Raw genomic sequence first — 25,111 nt, forward strand, 5'->3', positions numbered from 1 at the left:
CTCAAACTGTGGTCCATGGATAGATAGTTCCCTCTAAGGTGCGTGCCTGGGCGGCCACACACGAGAGAATGAAGGGCCACCCACCTAAGTAGTGGAGCCACGCAGGCATTGCTCCACTAATTAGGTGCCTGGACCCTGGAGAAGACGCACATGTAAGGTGAGGTGGTGCTCTTGGGAGAAATGGGGGTAGGTGGGAGGGGGCAGTGGGGTGAGAAGTGGGGATGGGGGAAATTTGGGATGTGCAGGGCTGCGGCGGCCAGAGAAAGAGGCGACTTTCCCCAGCTCCAGGACTGCAGCTGCTGGGAAGAGAGAGCCCTCCTTCCCAGCCCCAGCTCGGGGGCTGCTGCGGTGGAGGAGAGAGGGAGAGACACCCCTCCTTCCCAGCCCCAGTTCGGGGGCTGCCGCGGAGGGGGAGAGAGGGCACATCCAGTGCATTAGAAAGATAAGACTACTGATATTAAAATATGAGTTGTGTGCTTTTATTTGTAGAACAAAAAAAGTTAATTATTATTAAGGTTTATTTATATAGCACTTTTATCCAAAGCACTTTACAATAGTTAGCTAAAGGTACAAACAACATTTGGAAAGATCATTAAGTGGTCCCCCAAGACCCTCAGCAATTTTCAAGTGGTCCACAAAAAAAAAAGTTTGAGAACCACTGTATAGAGGGACCTTTGATTACCTCCAGGAATGGTTTCCCGGATGCTAAATATGGCAACTTCTGCAAGATTTTAACATCTTGCCTGCAGCAATTTTGAGGCCCTAAGGCCCTGGGCCTTTTGGATGGAATTAGATGAATAGAGTACAACTGGCATGCATACTATGTATGTTTGAACGGAAAAATTCTTACTGATAATTTCCTTTCTGCTAGCCGCGTTTTCCACAATTCTGGATGTCTGGACTGCTCTCCTCTCTCTGGAGCTCAAGGATGTGGATCAGCATTTTGTACATTAGACCAAGGAAGACAGTCAAATTGTAATGTCTCCACTTAATATCCGACTCATGAGCCACTCAGGGTGGGAAGAATTGTGATAGACACTGCTAGCAGAAAGGAAATTATTGGTAAGAAATTTCCATTCTGCAGCCCAGCATCTCCCACAATTCTACACATCTTGGAAGTAGCAAGCCATGAACAGGATGTAGAGAGGGATATGAAACAAAACTTTGGTAGGAAAGAACCCCCTCTCCCCTGTTTGGTCAACTCATTCAAGTATGTATTATTTCTGCCCACTGCCTGTGGCAACTTCCTGCCAAAGGAGGTCTCTGTAGAAGACCGGTCCAACTTGTCATGCTCAATGAAGGTGTTAGCTGTAGACCAATTAGCTTGCCGCCATTCCAGTCTGACCCAACGCACCGCCTTGAAGGCAGGCATAGTATTGCCGATGAACGCTTATTTGATTTTCCCTTGCCCAGGATGTCAACAAGTCCAAACTGCCAGTTAAGTTCTAAAGAGCACCTCCTTGTGGTGGGTCTCCTTTATTAATGGAGAAACCAAAATAGAATATAAACAAAACTTTCACCCCAACATTACAGCATGCCGACTAGGTCATTCCTAGTTCATGTCCCCTTCTGAGTCCAGTGTTCACCTCTACTCAGGCTTTTCCTCCAAGGTTCTCTTAGTTCCAGTCTGATGTTATGCCTCTTGCCCCTACTGGAGTACTTCCTCCTCTGGAGTCTGAGGTCTGGAGAGGTCTCTCCACTGAAACTCTTCTCCAGGGGCAGAGGGTGATTCTTTGCAGGCTGGGCTTCTAGCCAGTATCTCAGGGACCTCTGACTGAGACCAGGTCCTCTTGAATGCCGGCTGGCTGCAGCCTACTATTTAGAAGGCTGCCCTCTCCAAGAGCTCCTCTTACAGGCTCTCAGTACTGGTAGGTACCCCAGAGACCTATCTTCTGGATTTCCTGTTCAGGCTCTGGTTTCGCTTGGGAGCTCCCCTCTACATGAGCCTCCTGTCTCCCTTTGGAGTTCCCTCTAAGGCCTTGTCTACACTACACAGTTTTGTCGACAAAAGTCACCTTTCATTGACAAAACAGTGGAGGTGTACATACTGAAATGCTCCTCCTGCCGATGTGACTCCCGTTTGCCAACATAATAAAACCATCTCGACGAGCGGCAAGGAGCTTTTTGCAACGCAGTTAGAGCGGTGCAGCGTCAGTGTTGACACTGCACTTGGTTATGTCGCCCTAAGCGGTCTCCAGTAGGTATCCCACAATGCCCATCCTGACTACTCTGGTAAGCACTTTGAACTCCACTGCCCTGAAGGTACTCAGGTATGCGCTCCTCCCCCATTTAAAGGCACCGGAATTTTTGAAATTCCTCTTCCTGTTTGCTCAGTGTGCACAATTCACACAGCATCTTCCCAGCTGACCATGCCGACTTTCTGCAGCAGATGCTGTCCCACATGGAGCACACTGGAGCTGTTGGATATGCTGAGTCTATGGGGAGAAGAGGCTGTGCAGTTTCAGCTTCACTCCAGCCATAGGATACCTGTGGGCTGATTGCTAGTGGCATGCAGGAGAAGGGGCACGAGAGGGACATACAGCAGTGTCATGCCTAGATCAAGGAGCTGAGGCAGGTGTACCAGAAGACAAGGGAGGCCAACCGTTGCTCTGGTGCAGTGCCGAAGACATGCCATTTCTATAAGGAGCTGCATGCTATCCTCAGCAGCGACCCCACCTCCACTGCCAAGAGCCCCATGGATACTTCAGTCAGCAACTGAAGGCAGCAGCCAGCGGACTCAACCTCAGTGATGAAGTGGTGATGAGGAAGTGGATCTGGAGGACAATGTGGAACAAATGGCAGGGTCAACTGGTGGTGCGACAAGTCAGGACCTCTTTTCCACTCCGGACGTGTCTAGCCAATCCCAGCACTCCAGCTCTGGTGCACAGGATGCAGGAGAGGGAAACTCCGGTAAGTGCTCATTTTGCTTTGGTGAGTGGAGTTTGAGCATGTATTTTGTTATATGGTAGAGGAGAGAAAATGGACCGAAATTAACATCAGAGCCTGTCCATTTACACTGTGAGTCCACGGCGGAAAAGTTTGTTAATGTTGGTGGGGATATTCCTGGAATCCTCTACAGTGTTCTCTCAGGAAACTTTCCAGTAGGTATTCTGCAATCCTCTGCCAAAGGTTCCTTAGCAGAGTGTTCTTGTTTCTCCCCCGGCTGTAGGAAACTTTGCAGCGTCACCCGGCAATTATTTCTGCAGGGACCAGAGCAGCACACAGGCGAGCAGCATACAGAGCTGGTCTGAAGCCACATGAGTGCAGGAGATGCCCACTTGCATCCTAGGTTACCCTTAGAAGTGAGATATTGGGTTCAATTACCCTATCCTGTGGAAAAGGGTACCAATATTCACAATAGTCTCCCTAGCTGCTTGTAGTAACCCCCTTCGTGAACCACCCTTTGTCCCTTCTTGCCTATTGCCTTTGTCACCACCCCCACTGAACTCATCATATTTGGAACTCGCGCCAACCTGTGTGCTAGCCCAGGGACAGTGAGAAAGAGGTGTGTGTAATTTTTTGTGACTCACGGCTGTGAGTGCACTTACAATACTGTTTCTGTTCTTTGTTTCTTTGGTAAGTAGGATATGTTTTGTGAAGTGCTGCAGTGAACAAAGGCAGCACATAGAGAAACAAGAGCATGGAGGGAGACAATCAATGAAAGACTGAAACTGAATAGCCCGGAAAGGACTCGGGGGCAGGAGTGGATGATAAAGCTCCTCTAGGGCCAGACAGAGATGATGAACTCCCTCATTACCCTGCAATCTGAGCATATCAATGCATGACTCCCCCTGCAGCCACTACAGAACACCAGTCCATGCCATCCTCAAACGCCCCCACCGAAGACCTCGCGTGTACCCGGTCTCTCACAGTACCCCACGCACTCCACGCCTAGGCACTGGTTTCCCAACAAAAGCTGGAGTTACAGCTGTGAGAGCCCTAAATGCGAAACTGTTCCTCATTATCATGTCTCCTGTTTGACCAAAAATTGTGTTTTGTCCTGTTATTAAAGCAACTTATGATTGTCAACATAAGTCAACTTAACTCTGTAGTGTAGATATGGCCTAACTAAGCTTGGGTAACCTTTATTAGGTCCAGTACTTGTTAACTAATCAGCCAGCTGGGGCAATCAATTACACCTCCATGAGGCATTCATAAGACAGTCATAGGCAGAGTGGCCCTAGCTCCCCATAAAGAGCAGCTGCCCAGTGACATGGCCACTTTGCAAATTTCCAAAGTGGATGCCCTTTCTCATTCCCGCCCATGAGGCTGCTAAGGATCTCATGGAGTGTGCCCTCTCGGACAGGACCTCTGATAATATGTAGGCTTCCACAATACATAGTCTAATCCATATAGTGATGGAAGACTTGGAAACTCTGAATTCCTGGCATTTCATTTGGAAGGACACAAATAGGGAGCCCAATCTTCTCATGGATTCTGTATGCTTGTCTTTGCATTTGTAAAATTCGTGAACAGGTCGGTTGAAGGGAGACTGAACATCTAAATGATGAGATAGAAAACCTTCTGATTCTGACACCACTCAGCATTCTTGAACCAGTACCTGCTGAGTCAGTCTGCTTTTTGGTTCAGCTCCCCTTTGATGTGGATCACTCTGAAAGAAAGGAGGAGCATTTCATCCGCCTCATTATTTACACTGCTTCCACAAGGAGCACCAGACCCTTAGTTCCCCCTGTGGTTGTTTAAATATGTGACCATAGTTGTATTGTCTGATTGAACACAGGGCATGGTTCCCCCTTAGGTTGGGCTGCAACCTTCACAGAGCTAATTTGATAGCTCTAAACTCTAGGACGTTTACACTGTGAGCCTTTTCCTCCTCACTCCAGAGGCCCTGGGTTGTTTGGGTCTCCAAGTTAGCTCCCTAGCCCTCCATGCTGGCATTGGTTGTGAGAACTAAACCATCTGGAAGGCAGATAGGCATGCCTTTCAAGATATTGTTGTGGGCTGATCAACATTTTAAGTAGTTGAACATCTGTATTAGAACCCCTACTTGATTGTTCATGTGTTCCGGGGAGTGGTCCCACACGTTTAGTATGGAGGCTTGAAGACTTCTGATGTATGATTGTGCCCATGCAGTGATTCCCATGTAGGATAGCTGAAGTACTAGCAGTTGGAAGGCATAGTGCTATAGTAGGCCTCCTGCAGCTTTGGAGTAAGAAAATAAGTTTTTGGATGGAACTAGAGAACTTTTCATGGTAATGATGATGAAACCGTGTGCCTGGAGAAGATTCAGCATCCAAGACATGGCCCTGTGCGCTGCTGACTGTGATGGAGTCTAATCAGGATGTCATCCAGGAAGTGTATAGGTGAGTTCCCTGTAACCTGTGTCTGGCTATTATCACCACCAATATTTTTGTAAAAAACCTGGAGGCTGAGGACAGGCCAAACAGGAGTGTTCAGTACAGATAATGTTTCCTGAGGTAAAAAAACCTCATAAGTCTGCAGTGGCACGGGTCTGTTGAGGATATGATATGCGTCCATTACATTTACTGAAGTCAAGAAGGTCCCCCAGGACAGGGAGGACATCGTAGAGGCTTTGGCTCCACTTTAAAGAAGGTCTCCCTACCACATTTGTAGCTGACATCTTAATGAATGCAACGAGGCTACTGGCTTCCAGCTCAGTAGCTGAAATCTGGATACTCACTCTAAGGATGTCCTATACTTGGCTAAGTTTACAAGCTCCTCCTTTTCAGAGAAAAGTTGGATAAGGTGATGGCTGACAATGGGGAAAAATCCAAACAGTCTTCTCCCTTCCCCACTAAGGGCCCTGAAGATAGAATATAGACCAGCCATCACAGAGAGGTACTCCTTTCACTCCTTGTCCTCACAGAGGCACCAGTGAAGGGACAACAGATTCCCTAATGGAAAGCACTGGAATCAAGGGCTCTACCTGCCTGATTGTTTCCCTCACCCTCCATGACCATTGGTAAGTGTTGATGTAAAGAGCTGCATGTTCAGTTGTCCTCTATGTCCACTGAAGGTAGGACAAGAGGTAATGGACTTAATCTGCGGCAAGGGAGATTTATGTTAGATATTAGGAAAAACTTTCTAACTAAATTGTAAAGGTGCAATAGGCTTCCAAGTGAGGTTGTGGAACCCCCATCACTGGAGGGTTTTAAGAATAGGTTGGACTAACACCTGATGGTATAGGTTTACTTTGTCCTACCACAGTGCAGGAGGCTGGACTTGATGACATCTCGAGGTCCCTTCCAGCCCTACATTTCTGTTATTCTGCGATTACTAGGCCCAACTGAGCAAATAAGGAGTGAATCTGCTGAATACTGATCTCCACTTGATGCCTAGAACAACCGCAGACCAATCAGTCATCCAGGTAGAGGAACAACTGGATACCAACCCTCCTGAGGTGAGCCACTACCACTGCAATGCATTTGGTAAACACCTTTGGGGAAGACGACAGGTTGAAAAGGAAGACAATGTATTGGTAATATTGGTCCACAACTAGAAATCTCAGATATTTTCTGTGGTTCAGGTGGATTGCCACATGAATGTAGGCATCCTAGACACCAAGAGCAGCATATCAGTTGCTGGGATATAGAGATGGGATGGTTGTTGCCAAGGAAACCATGCAGAACTTGATCTTTCTGATGAAATTAACTTCTGCCTCAGACCTCCTTCCCCCTCTGCCTTCTTTTGTAAAATGAGGAAGTAGTGAGAATAAAACCCCTTTCCTAGGGATGGAGGGGAACTTTGATAGCTTCTATATGAAGAAGAGCTGCTCTTCTTGTTTAGGTGCAAACTCATAAGAGGGGTCCTTGAAAAGGGATGGGGAAGGTGAGTGGAGGAAAAGTATAGACTGAAACTGGATTGTATAATCCACTTGGACTGTGCTTAGAACAGGGCCGCCCAGAGGCGGCAAAGCAATTTCGGGGGCCCCGTCCATAAAAAAAAGTTGCAATACTATAGTAACACGTATTTGGAAATGTAAAAAAAAAAAAAAAAACTGGTGAAATACATTCAAAAATTAATTTGTAATAATTTGAAAATACACTAACTACATTATTTAAAAACATTAAATGCTTTAATGGTATGTATACATTTGCAGTTACATAACGGGCTGTTGCTGGGTGATGGTGATGGTTGGTGCCAATGGGCTGTCGCTGCATGGGGGTCGTGCTGCTGTTGCCCAGGGCTGGGTGGGGAGCTAGGCTCTGGGTTGGGGGGTGCCCGGCTCACAGGGGCTGGACTCAGGGCTGTGGGGAGATGGGGTCGGGGGGTGTCCGGCTCAGAGGAGCTGGGCTCGGAGCTGGGGATCAGGGCTGTGGGGGGGATGGGATCAGAGGGTGTCCGGCTCACAGGGGCTGGACTCAGAGCTGGGGGCCAGGGCTGTAAGGGGGGTGGGGTCAGGGGTTGCCTGGCTCAGAGGGGCTGGGCTCAGAGCTGGGGGTCAGGGATGTAAGGGGGGTGGGGTCAGGGGGTGCCTGGCTCAGAGGGGCTGGGCTCAGAGCTGGGGGGCACGGCTGTGGGGGGGATGGGGTCAGGAGGTGTCAGGCTCAGAGGGGCTGGGCTCAGGGCTGTGGGGAGATGGGGTCGGGGTGTGTCCGGCTCAGAGGGGCTGGGCTCAGAGCTGGGGGGCAGGGCTGTGGGGGGGATGGGGTTGGGGGGTGCCCGGCTCAGAGGGGCTGGGCTTGGGGCTGGAGGTCTGGGCTGTGGGGGATGGGGTTGGGGGGGGTGCCCGGCTCAGAGCTGGGGTCAGGGCTGTGGGGGATGGGGTCGGGGGAGTGCCCAGCCCCGGCCCCTTACCCCCTCTCCCGGAGCCTCAGTGTGCCGTGTCCAGTGCTGCAGCGGCGTGATGTTTCCAGCGGGGCCTGAGCTCCCGCCGCTCAGCCGCAGCTCACAGCCCCGCCCCCTTACCAGCTGAGACACCGGTGAATGGGGGAAGACTGAGGCGGGGGGAGCCTCCGACATATTGCCCCACTTGCCCCCTCTCCCCGGGTGGCCCTGGCTTAGAACCCACTGATCTGAGATGATGGACTCCCAAGCTCCAAGGAATTGTTGGGGGAAAGAGAGGGTAGGTCTAGCACAACTGGAATGTTCCTCACAAATGGGCAGTCAAGTGGACTGTTTAGAAACTAATGGCTATTGTTTAGAAGAGGCATAAGAGATATGCCTTCTCCTCAGAGACATTTTTTTGGAAGGGTCAGGCCATCTAGGCTCATAGTAACTTTGCCATGGTTGTTGCAGCAGCTTGCACTGCTTCCTTCAGCAGGGAGATGAGGGAATGCAGTGCCCCTTCTTTCTTAAGCAAAAAAAGATTTCATCCCTCGAAGTGCAGGTCCTCAATAGTCTGTTCAACCTCCGTAGGTATGTCAGAGTTCTGATGCTACAAAGCTCTCCTCAGGGTGACCACTATGGCCCTTATCCTAACTGCAAAGTGACCTGAAGATTAGATCTAGCTACAAGATGGCCTTCAGACACCAAAGTCTTAAATTCATCCTTCATATCTTCTGGGAGCTTGTCCACAAATTTATGCATTGAGTACCAGTTGATGTAGTCGTATTTAGACAGAAGTGGCTGGGGTGGTTGAAAATTTGCATCTGTAAATTTGAAGTAGAGTATGTTTTTCTGCCAAATAAGTCTGGTTTCTCTGGCTCTTTTTCTTTTGGTGTGGTGCAAAAGCATCCCTGGCGTGATCATTCACACACCTGTGACTAGCAGGGAGCCTATGCTGGGATATGAACAGAACTACTCAGAGCCCAGAGAAGGGAACTTATAGCATCTATCAGTTCTTTTTGCCATCAATGTGAGGCTAGCTAAAGTCTGCCACTGGATTCTGGCAGGATCTAATAAAGCCTCATAAACCGGCAGTGCAACTCTGCCTGTTATGTCTGTAAAATATCAACAACCTTGTGGGTACTTTCTATGTTGTGGTTATTGGTTTGTCTGCAAACTGTGGGAATAGAGGACCTGTGCCGAGGGGAGAGGAAGGAAGGCTTTGAAAATTGTAACCTAGTTCCATGTGAAAGCTCTTCTACAGAGGGAGACCTGAAGTCCGCCAGGTGTGCCATTTGGAAGCAGAGAATTCTGAAGAGTTCTCCCTCAGAGTGGGAAGGAAAAGGAGAAAGGGTTTAAACCCTGTTTTTTATGCCACTTACACATTAACCATTCAAATTACTTCCTTACAAAGGGGATGTTTGCTTCTCTCTTTTTGGAACCTCAAGCCTCTGGAGTTTGCAAGACTTACTCCTCAGTAGGCTGTGAAGGGATCCTCTATCCTTGGGAATCATCATGCCCCAGTTGAGCTTTTCTACAATGAAGTAATGGCTTTGGTCAGTGAGATAAGGCCCACCCTATATGTTGCCAAATGAGAGTCCAATGCCCTGATGGAGCAAGGGACAGTGGCTTGTGGTGGAAGACTTCAGAAAAGCTGTGTATAGCATCTCTTGGTCTTGGCTTGAAGCTTGCACAGCTTTTCTGCTGCTGTGGTGAGGGGCAGAGAAAGCCCAGTTGAGAAGTACTCAAGAGGTTAGTCCCTCAATGCTCCAGTGATTCCTCAGCTCAGGAGAGCAAAGCTAGATATTGAAATAAAGTCACTGCTACATGAAAATGAATAAAACAAAGTGGTTGGGAGAAACTGAAATGTAACTTGTTTCCACTAGAGGCAGAAATTCTGCTGGTCTGTGTTCAAAGATGGGGTGTTGTCCTGGAGCCCCCAGCAACAATGGACTGCTTCTGAATTCCACAAGTAAGAAGCATTACCCATTTGTGATGAATTAGGAGAGAAACACTGCAGCAGAAAACATAATATAGCATACTTCTACTTAAAAAAACTTCTTTAAAAGAAAGTTATTTAGGTTGCAAAATCAGGAAATGGCAGTTATATGGTTGCCCCTGCAATGTCAATTTTGCCCTATTGTATGCCCACCCTATGCCCTGAATTAAGGGAGGGTCCTGGGGAACCATAAGTTTTTTGTACTCATCTCACCTGATGACAATAGACTGTTGACCATCTCAAGGAATGTGGAATGGACAAACTGATAGTCTTCGAGCAGCAATACAACCTGCTGTGCTTCAATTCCAGCAAGCTGCATCACCTAATAGCCGGGAAGTAATTTTAATCTAATTGAACAGAATGTGTACATTCTTTTATAATAGAATAATAAATCCTTAAATTTATTTTATATATTTATCTATCCCCCCCCCCCCATTCTGTATTACTACATTTGTATATTCTCAACAAATGATTTTGGTCATCTGTCAAATATAAAGCTAAGGAACAGTCTACATGGAAGAACTGATTTATAATTAGAAAACAATTAACAAATACTTTGATGCTTACATGAAATTAAGGACCAATTTTTCCAAATAGGACCTCAAACTGAAACCCACAAAACTATGCAGTTGGTACTCCCTTTGTTGTGTGCACTATAACATGGAGTTTTCTTGTGCAATTTTGGAGGCCACTTTGGGAATTTTGACCCTAAAAGTTTTGTTGTCTGTTTTAATTTAATGTGTATATCTTCGTAAATCACAAGATTTTTGCTTGATAAAGCATATTATAATGAGCCCACATGGTCCATACTTGCACTTGGAGAGAACCCTAAAAAAATCAGTGGGGCTCTAAGTAAGTGTAGGTGTCTACACACACAGAACAGCTTGCAAGATCTGGACCTGAGAAAAAGACTGTATCTGTGTCTTTACAGTGCCTAAAGGCTTGTCTTCACTACCGGGGAGATCAATGCTGCTGCAATCAATGCAGCGGGTGTCAATTTAGCGGGTCTAGTGAAGACCCGCTAAATCGATGACAGAGCGCTCGCTGGTCAACTCTGGTACTCCAGTTTCCCGAGAAGGGTAAAGTAAGTCAACCAGAGAACATCTCCTATCAACGCAGCGCAGTGAAGACATCAGGATAAGTCAACCTAAGCAACGTAACTTAGGTCGACTTACCCCAGTAGTGAAGGCGAGCCCTCATACAATGAGGCACTGATACTAATAATATATATAACTGTCAAAAATAAAATTAATAAGGAAAGATTATATAACGTGATCAGCACCACAATTGGGGCCAGATTTTCAAAAAAATCTGTGCACCATGCTGCTCTCCCTGAGAACAACAGGAGCTACAGATTGCTGAGCTCTTTTGAAACTTTGGCTACTTCATTTAAGTTCCTAAATGGGTGCTGAACTCTTCTGAAAGTCTTACCTGCAGGAAACATTTTTATTTTGTGTCTTTCAAAGTTCCCTTAACTATTCAATTTTTTTCCACACAAACTTAATTTAAATAAACTGCAAAATAGAAGAATGTGAGTGACACACCTGTTTAAGATCATTTTTGAACTGCTTCAATTCATAACCTCTGGAAATCTTGGGAGTAACCAGAATCGATCCATGCATGTGACTAACTAAAGAGGTAACTGTCCGACGACCGACACCACTACGTCCTGCTAAAAGAAGTGATCCTCCAGGAAAACTCAGCACTCTGTCTATCCTGGACACATAATCGAAGACTTCTTGGAAAAGTAAAATCTCTATCTCCTTGTTATCTCGTCCATAATGAATAATACCCTATATAAAAATGAGATAAATTAATATTTGTTAATGATAAATGCAAGTGTAACTATAGAATGTGATAATGTCCAACATTTTACAAAGTTAAGAAACAGAGGATAAGAAAACTTAAGAGATGACATGGATGTTCTTTACAAACTGAACTATTTAATGCAGTAGAATTTTGTTATCTTGCTGTCTCTGTTCCAGCAGTGGATAGACTTCAGAGTCCTAGTAAAGAAGTTACTTAAACCCAAGGTTCAGTGTAGCACAGACCCAAATATGGTATACCCTGGAGTAATGCTTACAGACTAAAATATATTGAAACAAGAATAAAAGAACATACCAATGGATGAATTTAAAATACATAATAGGCCAGAGCGACAGGTCCAGCCAAACTGTGCTCCAAGCCACCTTTTTTAGTCATAGAATCATAGGACTGGAAGGGACCTTAAGAGATCATCTAGTCCAGTCCCATGAACTCAAGGCAGGACTAAGTATTATCTAGACCATCCCCGACAGGTGTTTGTCTAACCTGCTTTTAAAAATCTCCAATGATGGAGATTCCACAACCTCCCTAGGCAATTTATTCCAGTGCTTAACCGCCCTGACAGTTAGGGAGTTTTTCCTAATGTCCAGCCTAAACCTCACTTGCTGCAATTTAAGCCCATTGCTTCTTGTCCTATCCTTAGAAGTTAAGAAAAACAATTTTTCTCTCTCCTCCTTGTAACAACCTTTTAAGTACTTGAAAATGGTTATCTTGTCCCCCCTCAGTCTTCTCTTTTCCATACTAAACAAACCCAATTTTTTCAATCTTCCCTCATAGGTCATGTTTTCTAGACCTTTAATCATTTTTGTCGCTCTTCTCTAGACGTTCTCCAATTTGTCCACATCCTCCCTGAATTTTGGCACCCAGAACTGGGCACAATACTCTAGTTGAGGCCTAATCTGCACAGAGCAAAGCAGAAGAATTACTTCTCATGTCTTGCTTACAACACTCCTTCTAATACATGCCAGAGTGATGTTTGGTTTTTTTGCAACAGCGTTACATTGTTGACTCATATTTAGCTTGTGGTCCACTATGACCCCCAGATCCCTTTCTGCAGTACTCCTTCCTAAGCACACATACAAAATGGGAAATGAGTGCAACTGATTGTTCCTTCCTAAATGGAGTACTTTGCGTTTGTCCTTATTGAATGTCATACTATTTACTTCAGACAATTTCTCCAGTTTATCCAGATCATTTTGAATTTTAATCCTATCCTCCAAAGCACTTACAACCCCTCCTAGCTTGGTATCATCCGCAACCTTTATTAGTTTGCCATTATCTAAATCATTGATGAAGATATTGAACAGAACCGGACCCAGATTTTCTCCCTTATCTCCCTCATCTGATCCTTGGCCCTCACCAATGACCAAATTGGCCACTGGCATAACTTATAATTTATAGGAGCCTAAAGGCTGTTCTATCAGCTAGAGTGGTCACCTACCCAGCCCAATCTGACTGCAGGTTAGAACTAAATTCTGGCCCTATCATACTTCACAGTACTGAGCTGGCCACAGCTTTGAAATCCAGCATTGCTGTGCAGTCGTGGAGCACTACACACCTGATAAAGAAACTCACAGAGTTCTCAGGCCACCAAACCTTGTCCCTATTCACTAATCTTCATGGGTCCTGTGACAGTGTACCCCATAAGGCTTTATGGGGAGGGGTGCTTATAAATGTATGGATGACATAGCTGGATTATGTTTTGTGCTGCCTGTGCCATGTAACATATCTCCGTAAAGGTTATGGTCTACTATATCTATTCATCCTATTTGTACATATATATCATTTTCTACTCGAGGTTAAGAATATGGGCTATATGCTGGCTTGGTTTCTAAGTAAGCTCTGTGAGGCATTTGGTCAGCTTCTTTAGGAAGGAATTCGCCAGGTTAGTACCTGATCAGGAAACACTTGGGGAACAATGCATCTTGGAATGCTCCAATCCACATGAGAAGTCTTCCTGGAGACATGCAAGATACCCTGGGGACAATGGCTTCAGCCTGTAAAGACTGAGTCATGCAGGGACATGTGACTTGCCCAGGTGACCCCAGAACTCCATCTTGGAGCTGGACTTTGCATAGGAGGGAGGAGGGGGGGGGTCTCCACCCACAAGAGAGAGTCTATTTAAACCCAGGGGAGACCCCTCCATTTTGTCTTCAGCTGGCTAAAGAAGGAGCCTCTCCACCCCCACCCCCCCAGGATACTTGAAGGAGACTGAAACAAAGGACAGTAATTACAGGGGGTGTGAGTGATTGCTGGACCCAGGCTAAAAGGAGATTAGCCTGTAAAAGGGAGCACTCTGGAACTGGTGAGGAAATTATCTGTATTCAGTTGGATTAGGCATAGATTTGCGCATTAATTTTATTTTGCTTGGTGACTTACTTTGTTCTGTCTGTTACTACTTTGAACCACTTAAATCCTACTGTCTGTATTTAATAAAATCACTTTCTATTTAGTAATTCACTCAGAGTATGTATTAATACCTGGGGGAGCAAACAACTGTGCATATCTCTCTATCAGTGTTATAGAGGGCGAACAATTTATGAGTTTGCCCTGCATAAGCCTTATGCAGGGTAAAACGGATTTATTTGGGTTTAGACCCCATTGGGAGTTGAGCATCTGAGTGCTAAAGACAAGCGCACTACTGTGAGCTGTTTTCAGGTAAACTTGCAGCTTTGGGACAAGTGATTCAGACCCTGGATCTGTGTCTGGAGCCAGACGGGGGTGTTTGGCTCAGCAAGACAGGGTGCTGGAGTCCTGAGCTGGCAGGGAAAACAGAAGCAGGGGTAGTCTTTGCACATTGGGTGGCAGCTCCCAAGGGGGTTTCTGTGATCCAACCCGTCACAGGTCCCACATGGGCAAAGTAAGGGAGAAAGAGCTACTGAGGACTACTTGGAGTTGTGGGGAGTTGATTTGCATGAGTTTCCCATCTCCAGAGCCTACTACTCAAGTAGGCGTGGAACCCTGCCACGTTTCCTTCCACTATGGCCTGACTATCCTCAAAATCAGTTAGACCAATTCAGAGCCAGAACAGTGTCCCTTCCTCCACACGTTCTGGATTTGTCCTTTATTGCTTAAAATAAAGCAACTTCTGTTTCTAAAATAACTATATCTCCCTTTTAGAATACAAATTACATTCTATTATTCTAACCAAAAGAAAAAATGTCTGGCAACATAGTTCTGGTTACTTTAAACAATGTACAAATATAACTATAGACTTTTGAAAGTCTTTTCTTTTGTTTTTATTCCTTATTGTTGACGCACCTTTTTGATAACATCTTTTAGGTCTTCTGAATTTAATTTGCCAAGTGGCTTCCCATGAGGTGGTAATGCCTGCTCTGGTGCTCTGAATGTTCCCACCTCATGATGAGCTCCCCATGTTACATAGAAGCTATCTGTGAAAATATAACCATAAATGTGATAGGAGTCTACATTCTCAAAGCATATTACGAGGTATTTCAACAAATCTCACGTAATACATTTTATATGTTTTACCTGCCATATTCTCCAAGATATCTGAGCCCCAGTCTCCTTGAAACACTTTCATTAAAATATTATCAAATATGAGGAGTTCTTTAGCACCGACAATCTTGTCACGGAAAAGGCGACGGGCTTCATAAGCAACAATTTCCAAAACGTAATCTAGTGTGTGTGTTGATGACCCTGCAAAGTATATATAAATGTGTGTGGGGGGGTGTTGATGACCCAACAAAGTATAGATAGATAGATTACAATTTCAAAGATTTGAAATTTTGCATTTCAAAATACAGTCAAATTGAAAAAGAGTAAATCAGATTACATACCAGCATGAACACATCAAGAGGGAAGAAATAAAAGAAAAACCAAGCATTATAAAATATTTTTTAAAATCTTATGGGTACAAACAAGGTAAAATTACAAAAGCACATGGATAAATAAATACTTTAAAAACAAGTTTTCTGCAAAGTACACTATTGTTTAATAATTGTTTAGTGTGCTCAAGGTGCTGAACACAGAATAAAAACAAATATGTTGTAATAAAAATAATAAAATACTACCCTTTTAAAATAGAATCCTATAAAAAAAACCTGGAGATCCAGTTTTAAAGGGGGAACAGAAAGGAACTGGTAATAAAAAACACAAAAACATAAGAATGGCCATACTGGATCAGACCAATGGATCCTCTAGCCCAGTATCTTGCCTTCCGACAGTGGCCAATACCTGGTGCTTCAGAGGGAATAAGCAGAAGAGGCAATCATCGAGTGAGCCATCCCGTCGTCCACCCCCAGCTTCTGGCAATCAGAGGCTAAGGACACCCAGAGCCTGGGGTTGCATCCCCGACCATCTTAGCTAATAGCCATTGATGGACCTATCCCCCAGGAACTTATATAATTATTTTTTGAATCCCGTTATTCTTTTGGCCTTCACAACATCCCCTGGCAACAAGTTCCACAGGTTGGCAGTGCATTGTGTGAAAAAGTACTTCCTTTTGTTTGCTTTAAACCTGCTGCCTATTAATTTCATTGGATGTCCCCTGGTTTCTGTGTTATGCAAAGGAGTACATAACACTTCCTTATTCACTTTCTCTACACCATTCTTAATTTAATAGACCTCTATCATATTCCCTTTTAGACGTCTCTTTTCTAAGACAAAAAGTACCAGTCTTTTTTATCTCTCCCCATATGAAAGCTGTTCCATACCCTTAATCATTTTTGTTATCCTTCTCTGTACCTTTTCCCATTCTAATATGTCTTTTTTGAGATGGGATGACGAGAACTGCACGCAGTATTCAAGGTGTGGGCGTAACATGGATTTACATAGTGGCATGATGATATTTTCTGTCTTATTCTCTATCCCTTTCCTAATGGTTCCTAACACTGTTGGCTCTTTGTCACACTGAGCGCATGTTTTCACAGAACTATCCACAATGACTCCAAGATCTCTTCATTGAGTAGTAACAGCTAATTTAGATCATCATTTTGTATATATAGTTGGGATTATATTTTCCAATGTGCACTACTTTGCATTTATCAGCATTGAATTTTATCTTCCATTGTGTTGCCCAGTCACCCAGCCTAGTGAGATCCCTTTTTAACTCTTCACAGTCTGCTTTGGACTCAACTATCTTGAGTAATTTTGTACCATCTGCACATTTTACCAACTCAATGTGTACCTCTTTTTCCAGATCATTTATGAAAATGTTGAACGGCACTGGTCCCAGTATAGAACCCTATTTACCTCTCTCCATTCTGAAAAATGACCATTTATTCCTTTCCTTTGTTTCCTGTCTTTTAACCAGTTACTGATCCATGAGAAGATTTTCCCTCTTATCCCATGACTCCTTACTTTGCTTAAGAGCATTTGGTGAGGGACCTTGTCAAAGGCTTTCTGAAAGTCAAGTACACTATATTCACTGGATCACCTTTGTCACATGCTTTCTGGCAAGAATTCTAATAGACTAGTGAGGCATGATTTCCCTTTAGAAAAGCCGTGTTGAGCCTTTCCCAACAAATTGTGTTCATCGTGTGTCAGAGAATTCTGTTCTTTATTACAGTTTCAACCAATTTGTCTGGTACTGTACTGAAGTTAGGCTTACCAACCTGTAATTATCAGGATCACCTCTGGAGCCTTTTTAAAAACTGGTGTCACATTAGCTATTCTCTAGTCGTCTGGTACAGAAGCGGATTTAAAGGATAGGTTACATACTGCAGTAGTAGTTCTGCAATTTCATATCTGAACTCCTTCAGAACTCTTGGGTGAATACCATCTGGTTCTGGTGACTTATAACTGTTTAATTTATCAATTTGTTCCAAAATCTCCTCTACTGACCACTCAAGCTGGGTCAGTTCCTCAGATTTGTCACCTAAAAAGAATGGCTCAGGTGTGGGTATCTCCCTCACATTCTCTGCAGTGAAGACCAATGCATAAGAATTCATTTAGCATCTCTGCAAAGCCTTATCTTCCTTGAGTGCTCCTTTAGCACCTCGATCATCCAGTGGTCCACTGGCTGTTTGGCAAGCTCCCTGCTTTAAAGGATTTTTTTTTTGGCTTAGTTTTTGAGTCTTTGGCTAGTTGCTCTTAAAATTCTTTTTTGGCCTACCTAATTATACATTTACACTTGATTTGCTACCACTTATGCTCCTTCCTATTTTCCTCAGTAGGGTTTAATGTCCAATTTTTAAAGGACACCTTTTTGCCTCTAACCACTACTTTTACTTTGTTGTTTAGCCATGGTGGCACGTTTTGGTCCTCTTTCTAGGTTTTTAATTTGGGGTATACATTTAATTTGAGCCTCTATTATGGTGTTGCTTGCATGCATTTCACTTTTGTGACCAAACCTTTTAATTTCTGTTTAACTAGCCAAGGCAAAAAATAAATCCAAGAACAGATAGTGGTTATCTTTGGGGAAAATAAAGCTTTAACCTGCTCCTTACAAGTGGAGAAGGGACAAGATGAGATGGGTTTCAGGTGGAGCAAATTACTCACCACATTGCTTATCACAGAAAAAGCACAGTCATCCACCAGCTTCAGATATAATAGTGGAATCCTTAAACAGGGAGAAATCCCCACTTGGTGTAAGTCAGTGTACCTTCATTGACTTAAGTGGAGCTATGCTGATTTACACCCCCATGAGGATCCAACCCAATGAGTGGATTGTGAGTACAGATGCTTATCAGTTCAATGCTACCAAAGCATGTCTCAAATTTAGCCATCGACTACATCTCCACTAATGCTAATTTAAAACCTAATTGGCACTTTTCAGGAAGACCATGTAAAAAACACAGGTCTGTAAATGATCCCATAAAAGTTCACAATCATTAGCACAAAACAAATATGAATAATCTTATAATAATCGTATTGTGACCCAGTAAAATATCAACTCCAAAGGAAGGATAAAAGTCAGACTGGAAACCAGCCTAAGCTGTTTCCAAGAGTACCTAAAACTAAATTCCATTCAGCTTATCAGGAAAAGGAAAAGTTTGAGGAAAAGGAAAAGTTTGAGAATAAGTGGTCATTAGAAAGCACTTCAACATCATGAGAAGGATTGGTGACACCCTTCCTTTGTTAAGCAGTATAAGAATAATGCCCCTCAGTAGTGGCAATACTGCTACACCCTCCCTCCCTCCCCCCCCCCCCCCCCCCCAACACACACACACTTTAAGCAACTGATGCAAGTAAAGTCATTTGTGGCAAGCTGCTGTGGGTATGTCTACACCTCAATGTAAGCCCAAGGTTCGAACTCAGGTTCAAGCTTAACCCCCCTTTCATCTATACGCAAATCACTCCAGCCCACGGCTTGGACCCAGGACATCACGGAAATGGAAGGTTCAAGCCTGAGTCAAGCTGGGACCCAGAGATCAAGTCCTATTGCTTTTTCAGTGTAGATGCAGCTTCACAGGGCTCATGTTCTGGGAGTCCACCAAAAGTACTCCAAAATTCTATGGGCCGGCTTTTTTTGTCCTCTGGACAGTCAAGTTTGGTGGACAGTCAAGTTTTTCCACACTGCACTATAAACAAAGGGCTAGAGCTGCCACATTTTGGGAGGGCACTAGGAAGTCTGGGATATGGGTGGTTGAACTTGGGCCCACATAATGCAGTGTAAATGTTGGCACCCCAGGTTAGGACCCAAGATTCAAAAATTCCTAAACTGGGGTTACAAATAAGTGTAAACGCTCAAGCCCTACGTTAACAAACCTGAGGTATGCTAACTCGAGTTCTACTTCACTTACTTTGAAGTGTAGACATACCCTGAGACATTCTCATCAAAAACCAGATCAATTGCAGAAAGCGGAGTCCACAGATTTCATAATCAAAATGACTGAAGTGAGCAGCCCAGACTTATTTATTTTCTTTAAACTCAGAATAGTTACTATCTATATTTTAAAATCTCACACTATTTTTCAAAATTAAAAACAACAACATAACTTTTCATGCAATGGAACTTTTGTTTTTCAACTGACATTAGGGCCAGTCCTACAGACTTTACAGGTTTCAATGGGGATTCAAGGGGGGAGGGATAGCTCAGTGGTTTGAGCATTGGCCTGCTAAACCCAGGGTTGTGAGTGCAATCCTTGAGGGGGCCATTCAGGGATCTGGGGCACAAAAATCTACCTGGGGATTGGTCCTACTTTGAGAAGGGGGTTGGACTAGATGATCTCCTGAGGTCCCTTCCAATCCTGATATTCTATGATATGGAGAGTTTGCAGGATAGATAAATAATAAGAAACACATCACAAAATATTTGAACATTCTAAAAATGTTTTCTCTTTTGGAACAAATCAGAGTAACTCACCTCCTGTTAAATCATATCTGAATAAGCCAAGAACCCACTGAGTAAGAATGTATGGTGTAAAGAGGTAATGACTATGATCATCAACAGTGAATTTTGCTCGTACCTGAAAACATAAGTTATTCACAACACAATTTATATTTTAATTGCAAAGATTTCTTGACAATTTAGTTCAACAATTTTCTATGCTTTCACCAAGTGGATTTACTTCAACTGTACAGGTTCATATATTTTGTTAATTCATCTGAAAAATACACAGCTTGGATTGTTTACATTTTGCTTTCAGACCAAAAAAGCAAAATATCTCATTTCTAAAATATTTATTCCATATTATTTCTGAGAAAAAGGTTATGTTGGAAAATTAGTTCCCTGTTTCTTTCATGGGAACGATCTCTCTTCCAGTCTAAAACATCTATAGTGGGTTGATTTTTGTAGTTTGGCACCAGGAGAAGAATTTTGTCCAAATTTTTGGATAGACTGTGATACTCTGTACCTCAGGGGAACTCCCTGCACCCCCATGTTCATCCTTATAATATGTTTGTGTGGTATCCAATGCAAAGTTTGTCATGTCTGTGTCTTCGGAAGGCTCATGATGCACTGAGCATTGTTGTTATAGTAATGTAATGCTATAGGTTGTAATTTAATGTATATAGTTATGAGGCTGAAAATGTGACCTCGTGGCTTAAAACAAGCTCAGGCAAAACTCTCCAGGAGCAGATGGGCAGTTCACACCCCATCAGGGCATGTATGGGACAAACCCAACCCAGCCCAGCCTCACAGGAACAAATGACACAGGCCTAGGCAGCAACAAAGGATCTGTTGGACTCTCGAGTGAGTCACCCCCTTTCCTTTGGTCAGTTTGGGACTACGATGAGGTAATGCTCACCTGACTCTGAAGTGGGGGGCAAAGCCAAGGGGGAAGAAAGAACATGATAAAAGGGAGAGACGTTTGCCATGCTCTTCCTCTCTCTTCCACCTACATCTACAGACACCACCACCAGGCAACTGAAGCACTGATCAAAGTGGCGAGCCTGGCTGAACGGCAACCAGTCAGCCTGTAGTGAAAAGAATCTAAGTTTGTAAGGGCACTGAAAGTGTTAAGATCAGCTTAGTACGTGTTTTGCTTTTATTTAATTTGACCAAATCTGACTTCTTGTGTTTTGACTTACAATCACTTAAAATCTATTTTTGTAGTTAATAAATTTGTTTGTTTATTCTACCTGAAGCAGCGCATTTTGTTTGAAGCTGTCAGAGACTCCCCTTGGGATAACAAGCCTGATACATAACAATTTCTTTGTTAAATTGACAAACTCATATAAGCTTGCAGTGTCCAGGGGCATGTCCCCGCCCCCGCAGAGCACTGCTTTACCGCATTATATCAGTTATATCGGGTCACGTTATAACGGGGTAGAGGTGTAACTCAACAAATATACAGATAAAGAATAAGCCATATGAAAAGCATGCAAGGCATGAGACTACAGCTGTTTACCAAAAGGATAACAAATATTTTGATCTGATTCTCCTTAGACTACTATATGTAAGCTATTGATGTTCAAAATGTGTAGAATTTCAAAGGATAGAAATGTTGTTACTATTCAATACACAGGTAGTGTTTCTTTAGTGTGTTTGTTCTATTAAACCTGTCAATTGAGGTCTGAAATGGTTTATCAGTAATACAATTGTCTGCATGGTGAGAAATGGCCTACTTATTACATTCTGTAAACTTGCTCTACCTCCACCACAACCGTTTATCATCATAAAGATTCAGCCTTCCACTAATGGAAAACTTTTGGCTAAGCTAAGTTTCCTTAATCAAGATTTTCGAACATCTAATAACCTTGCCTTACCAGAATGACACTTGCACATATTTCTTTGAAGATTTCAATTATGTTGATTCCTGATATCTGACTTGTGTCCATTTATCCTCTTGCGTAGTGATATGGACACAAGTCAGATATCAGGAATGGCAATATACAAAAACCTGTAGGAGGACACTTCAACCTCCCTGGCCACACAATAGCAGATGTAAAGGTAGCCATCTTACAGCAAAAAAATTTCAGGACCAGACTCCAAAGAGAAACTGCTGAGCTCCAGTTCATTTGCAAATTTGACACCATCAGATCAGGATTAAACAAAGACTGTGAATGGCTATCCAACTATAGAAGCAGTTTCTCCTCCCTTGGTGTTCACACCTCAACTGCTAGCAGAGCACCTCACCCTCCCTGATTGAACTAACCTCGTTATCTCCACACTGATTTATACCTGCCTCTAGAGATTTCCATTACTTGCATCTGAAGAAGTGAGGTTCTTACCCACGAAAGCTTATGCTCCCAATACTTCTGTTAGTCTCAAAGGTGCCACAGGACCCTCTGTTGCTTTTTACAGATTCAGACTAACACGGCTACCCCTCTGATACTTAAATCCTAGATTAGTGCCCTAATCACTGGACCATCCTTTCATGTCCATAACCACATGCATGTACCCTTCACGTTAATTCTGAGATCAACATAAAAAAATTACTTGCATTTAGATTTTAAATATGGTGAAACACTGTATAATCTATTGTTACTGTCTAAAGTCAGAGATTAAAAGACATGGCTGCTTCTCAATTTTTCATCTCCATTTCCCAAAAAAGAAATCAAAGCACTGTACCTGCTCATATACTTGAACCATAGATCCTGCCAGCTGATGTATTTTTGGTAAGGAACCCCAAACAGAGTGATTCTTTAGGTTTTTGTGAAGCACAGGCTCTAAATATGCACTATAAATTGTTTGCAGTTGGTCTCTTTCTGGATAGCTACAGGAAAAAAAAGAAGAGTCCAAGGAAATTGTGATGTATCAACATTCTTAATTTCCATACCAAAAATGGGTTTGGATTTATATCTATAATTTACTCTGAATCTTCAATACATAGAACCTTAGTCCAGCAGTAACTTAAATACATTTTGGTTTTATCTGAATATGCAATCCTCAGAGACTTTCCATGTGCATCTTTAAATACATTGTGAGGAAGGGTTTATAAATTGGAACATATTTAATCTACTAACCAACCAGCACTTTAAAATAAGGCTGTAAAGCTGTAACCTACTAGAAGCAAAGTAATCCTACTTGAAATTTTATTTCAGATACATAGGCACAACAAGGTGCATTAAAATAATTATATATTGCTCTTTAGCTGGTTTGAAACACCAAGAGGTAGCAACAATGATACTATACGTGAAGATTCCACATTATTAGGAAAGATTAAAGGCTTGACTTGCCAGACACAATCACATTCCAGGTTTTCAAAAGTCTCACATCAAGAAGGACAGGCAGAGGCAAACAGACCTGCAATCTGAATCTGAGATCTCAAAGTCAAGTAGGTTCTTGCAGACACTTACTCAATTGCACAAAGACGAACAATAGAAGTAAATCTGGATGTAAGTTTATGCCTTCCTAATGTTCCCCCAGCAGACATGGATGCCACAATTTGGATACTTTCTAAACCAACCCATTCAAGATTTTCATCGTAAAATCCTTGGTACGTCAGAATCTTTAATATAACAAAACAAAATATTTTAGTAAAATTAAGTGAAAAATAGCAAGGTGCCTAATGAAAACAATAGATTAATGATGAGTCTCTGATTACTATTATTTGTTAAATACCAACAATGTACCCATCACTAACATTTTCCTCAAAAGTGTCTAATATATTATTCTTAAGCAACTGTGCAGCACTATAAACAAAAATGTATATGGCACTTCATAAAATCATAAATCGGGCCAGATTCTCCTCTGTGAACCAAGAGCACAAAAGGAGCTACAATCCAGGTGTAACTGGACAGCTGACAATTCCTCCTGGAGGGAGGTAGCTCTCAGCTACAGTAAAGCCAAAAGAGATGGCTCCTTCCCTAACCTCCACCAGAGTAAAGGGCAAATCAGGCGTGGAAGGGGGCATACTGCAGCTTCACTCTGCCAATTCTCAGTTCCTGAGTGGTCCCCTAGAGACCATGATCAGCTGAAATAAGTTAGGGCAGCCCTTAGCCCACAGTCTTTGTCCCAGATAGCTTGCAATGTAAGAGAAAATTAAACCAAAGGGGGAAATATTTCAGTAAAAGGGAGAATGTAGTAAATTCATTGTTAAAAATCAACCAACAACACAACAGATTTGTGGGGTGAAGGTGGGGAAGAGGGTTTTAAGAAGGAATTTGGAGAAGGAGAAAGAATGCATGAAGGACAGAATGTAAAAATGAGGAAAACGTTATTTTTAAAATACTGTAAGCATTACATTTCAATTTCCAATCTTTGAGGAGAGAAGAATTATGCAAACCCCTAAACTTACTTTGTTAATCACTATAAGCTTTTGGGGACAGGGACTGTCTTTTGATTACATACGCAGGGCCGGCTCCAGCTTTTTGGCCGCCCCAAACGCAAAGCAGGAAAAAAAAAAAAAAAAAAAAGCCGATCGGCGGCACTTCAGCAGCAGCTCAATTACGCCGCTTCCTTCTTCTGCGGCAGTTCGGTGGCGGGTCCTTCGCTCCCTCTTCCTCTTCGGCGGCACTTCGGCGGCAGCTCAAAGAGGAGGAGAGGGACTGAGGGACCCGTTGCCGAATTGCCGCCGAAGACCCCTTTCCATTGGCTGCCCCAAGCACCTGCTTGGTTCGCTGGTGCCTGGAGCCGGCCCTGTACATGTGTTCAGTGCTTAGCACAAATGTAACCGTGATACCGGTTGGCATCTCTACATGCTACCACACTACACATAAACAATGATAATAAACATGTAGGATGTTAACTATTAAGATCAGCATATTGTAAGGTGTTCAATTCAAAATACTCTGCCTGTATATCAAATGATTGGAAACAGGACTTTAATATGTATTTACTGAATCATAATAAATCATTTATAGTCTATAATTCTAAATATAATTATTATCAAAGCCATATATGTTCACCTGTTGCAGGAAAGCCACTAGAGTGCTGGTTCCCCATTTATCAGGTTTGGGAAGGTTGATCTCCTTTAAGTATAAAACCAGCCTTTCACAGTCTTTCGGTCTGTATACTCTCCCAGTATTTGTACTGATTACCATGCAAGTCTGATTTAACTTTTGGAGAAGATGTCGAGATGTAGTTTGTGCACTGCAGTGAACTGTAGCAATCTGAGTGGATCGGAGTTGGGAAAAGGCATAACGAAGCAACATTCTAACAAAATAAAATATATAAATATATATTTTATATACACAGAAATTTTTAAAATGCAATTTGAACACCTTTAAAACTGCCAGCACACTGTTTTA

The 25,111-nt window shown here is 43.1% G+C and overlaps 1 protein-coding gene across 3 annotated transcripts in view; it reads right to left on the minus strand.

Annotated features, from left to right (window-relative positions):
- The window catches only part of DYNC2H1 (dynein cytoplasmic 2 heavy chain 1), a 418,528-nt gene that overhangs the window by 304,061 nt on the left and 89,356 nt on the right, over positions 1–25,111 (minus strand). Inside the window, exons 43-50 of one of the 3 annotated variants that reach the window (XM_024099589.3) lie at positions 24,770–25,016; positions 23,219–23,370; positions 22,491–22,635; positions 19,842–19,944; positions 15,065–15,211; positions 14,834–14,964; positions 11,293–11,541; positions 9,962–10,070 (exon numbers count right to left, since the gene is read on the minus strand). In XM_024099589.3, coding sequence (XP_023955357.2) covers positions 9,962–10,070; positions 11,293–11,541; positions 14,834–14,964; positions 15,065–15,211; positions 19,842–19,944; positions 22,491–22,635; positions 23,219–23,370; positions 24,770–25,016 — 1,283 coding nt within the window. Of the gene's footprint in view, positions 1–9,961; positions 10,071–11,292; positions 11,542–14,833; positions 14,965–15,064; positions 15,233–19,841; positions 19,945–22,490; positions 22,636–23,218; positions 23,371–24,769; positions 25,017–25,111 lie in introns of all 3 variants that reach the window. The other 2 variants (XM_024099588.3, XM_024099590.3) reach the window with 2 other exon arrangements.

This window comes from Chrysemys picta, chromosome 1 (genome assembly GCF_011386835.1).
Source record: "Chrysemys picta bellii isolate R12L10 chromosome 1, ASM1138683v2, whole genome shotgun sequence".
NCBI classification, from domain to species: domain Eukaryota; kingdom Metazoa; phylum Chordata; order Testudines; family Emydidae; genus Chrysemys; species Chrysemys picta.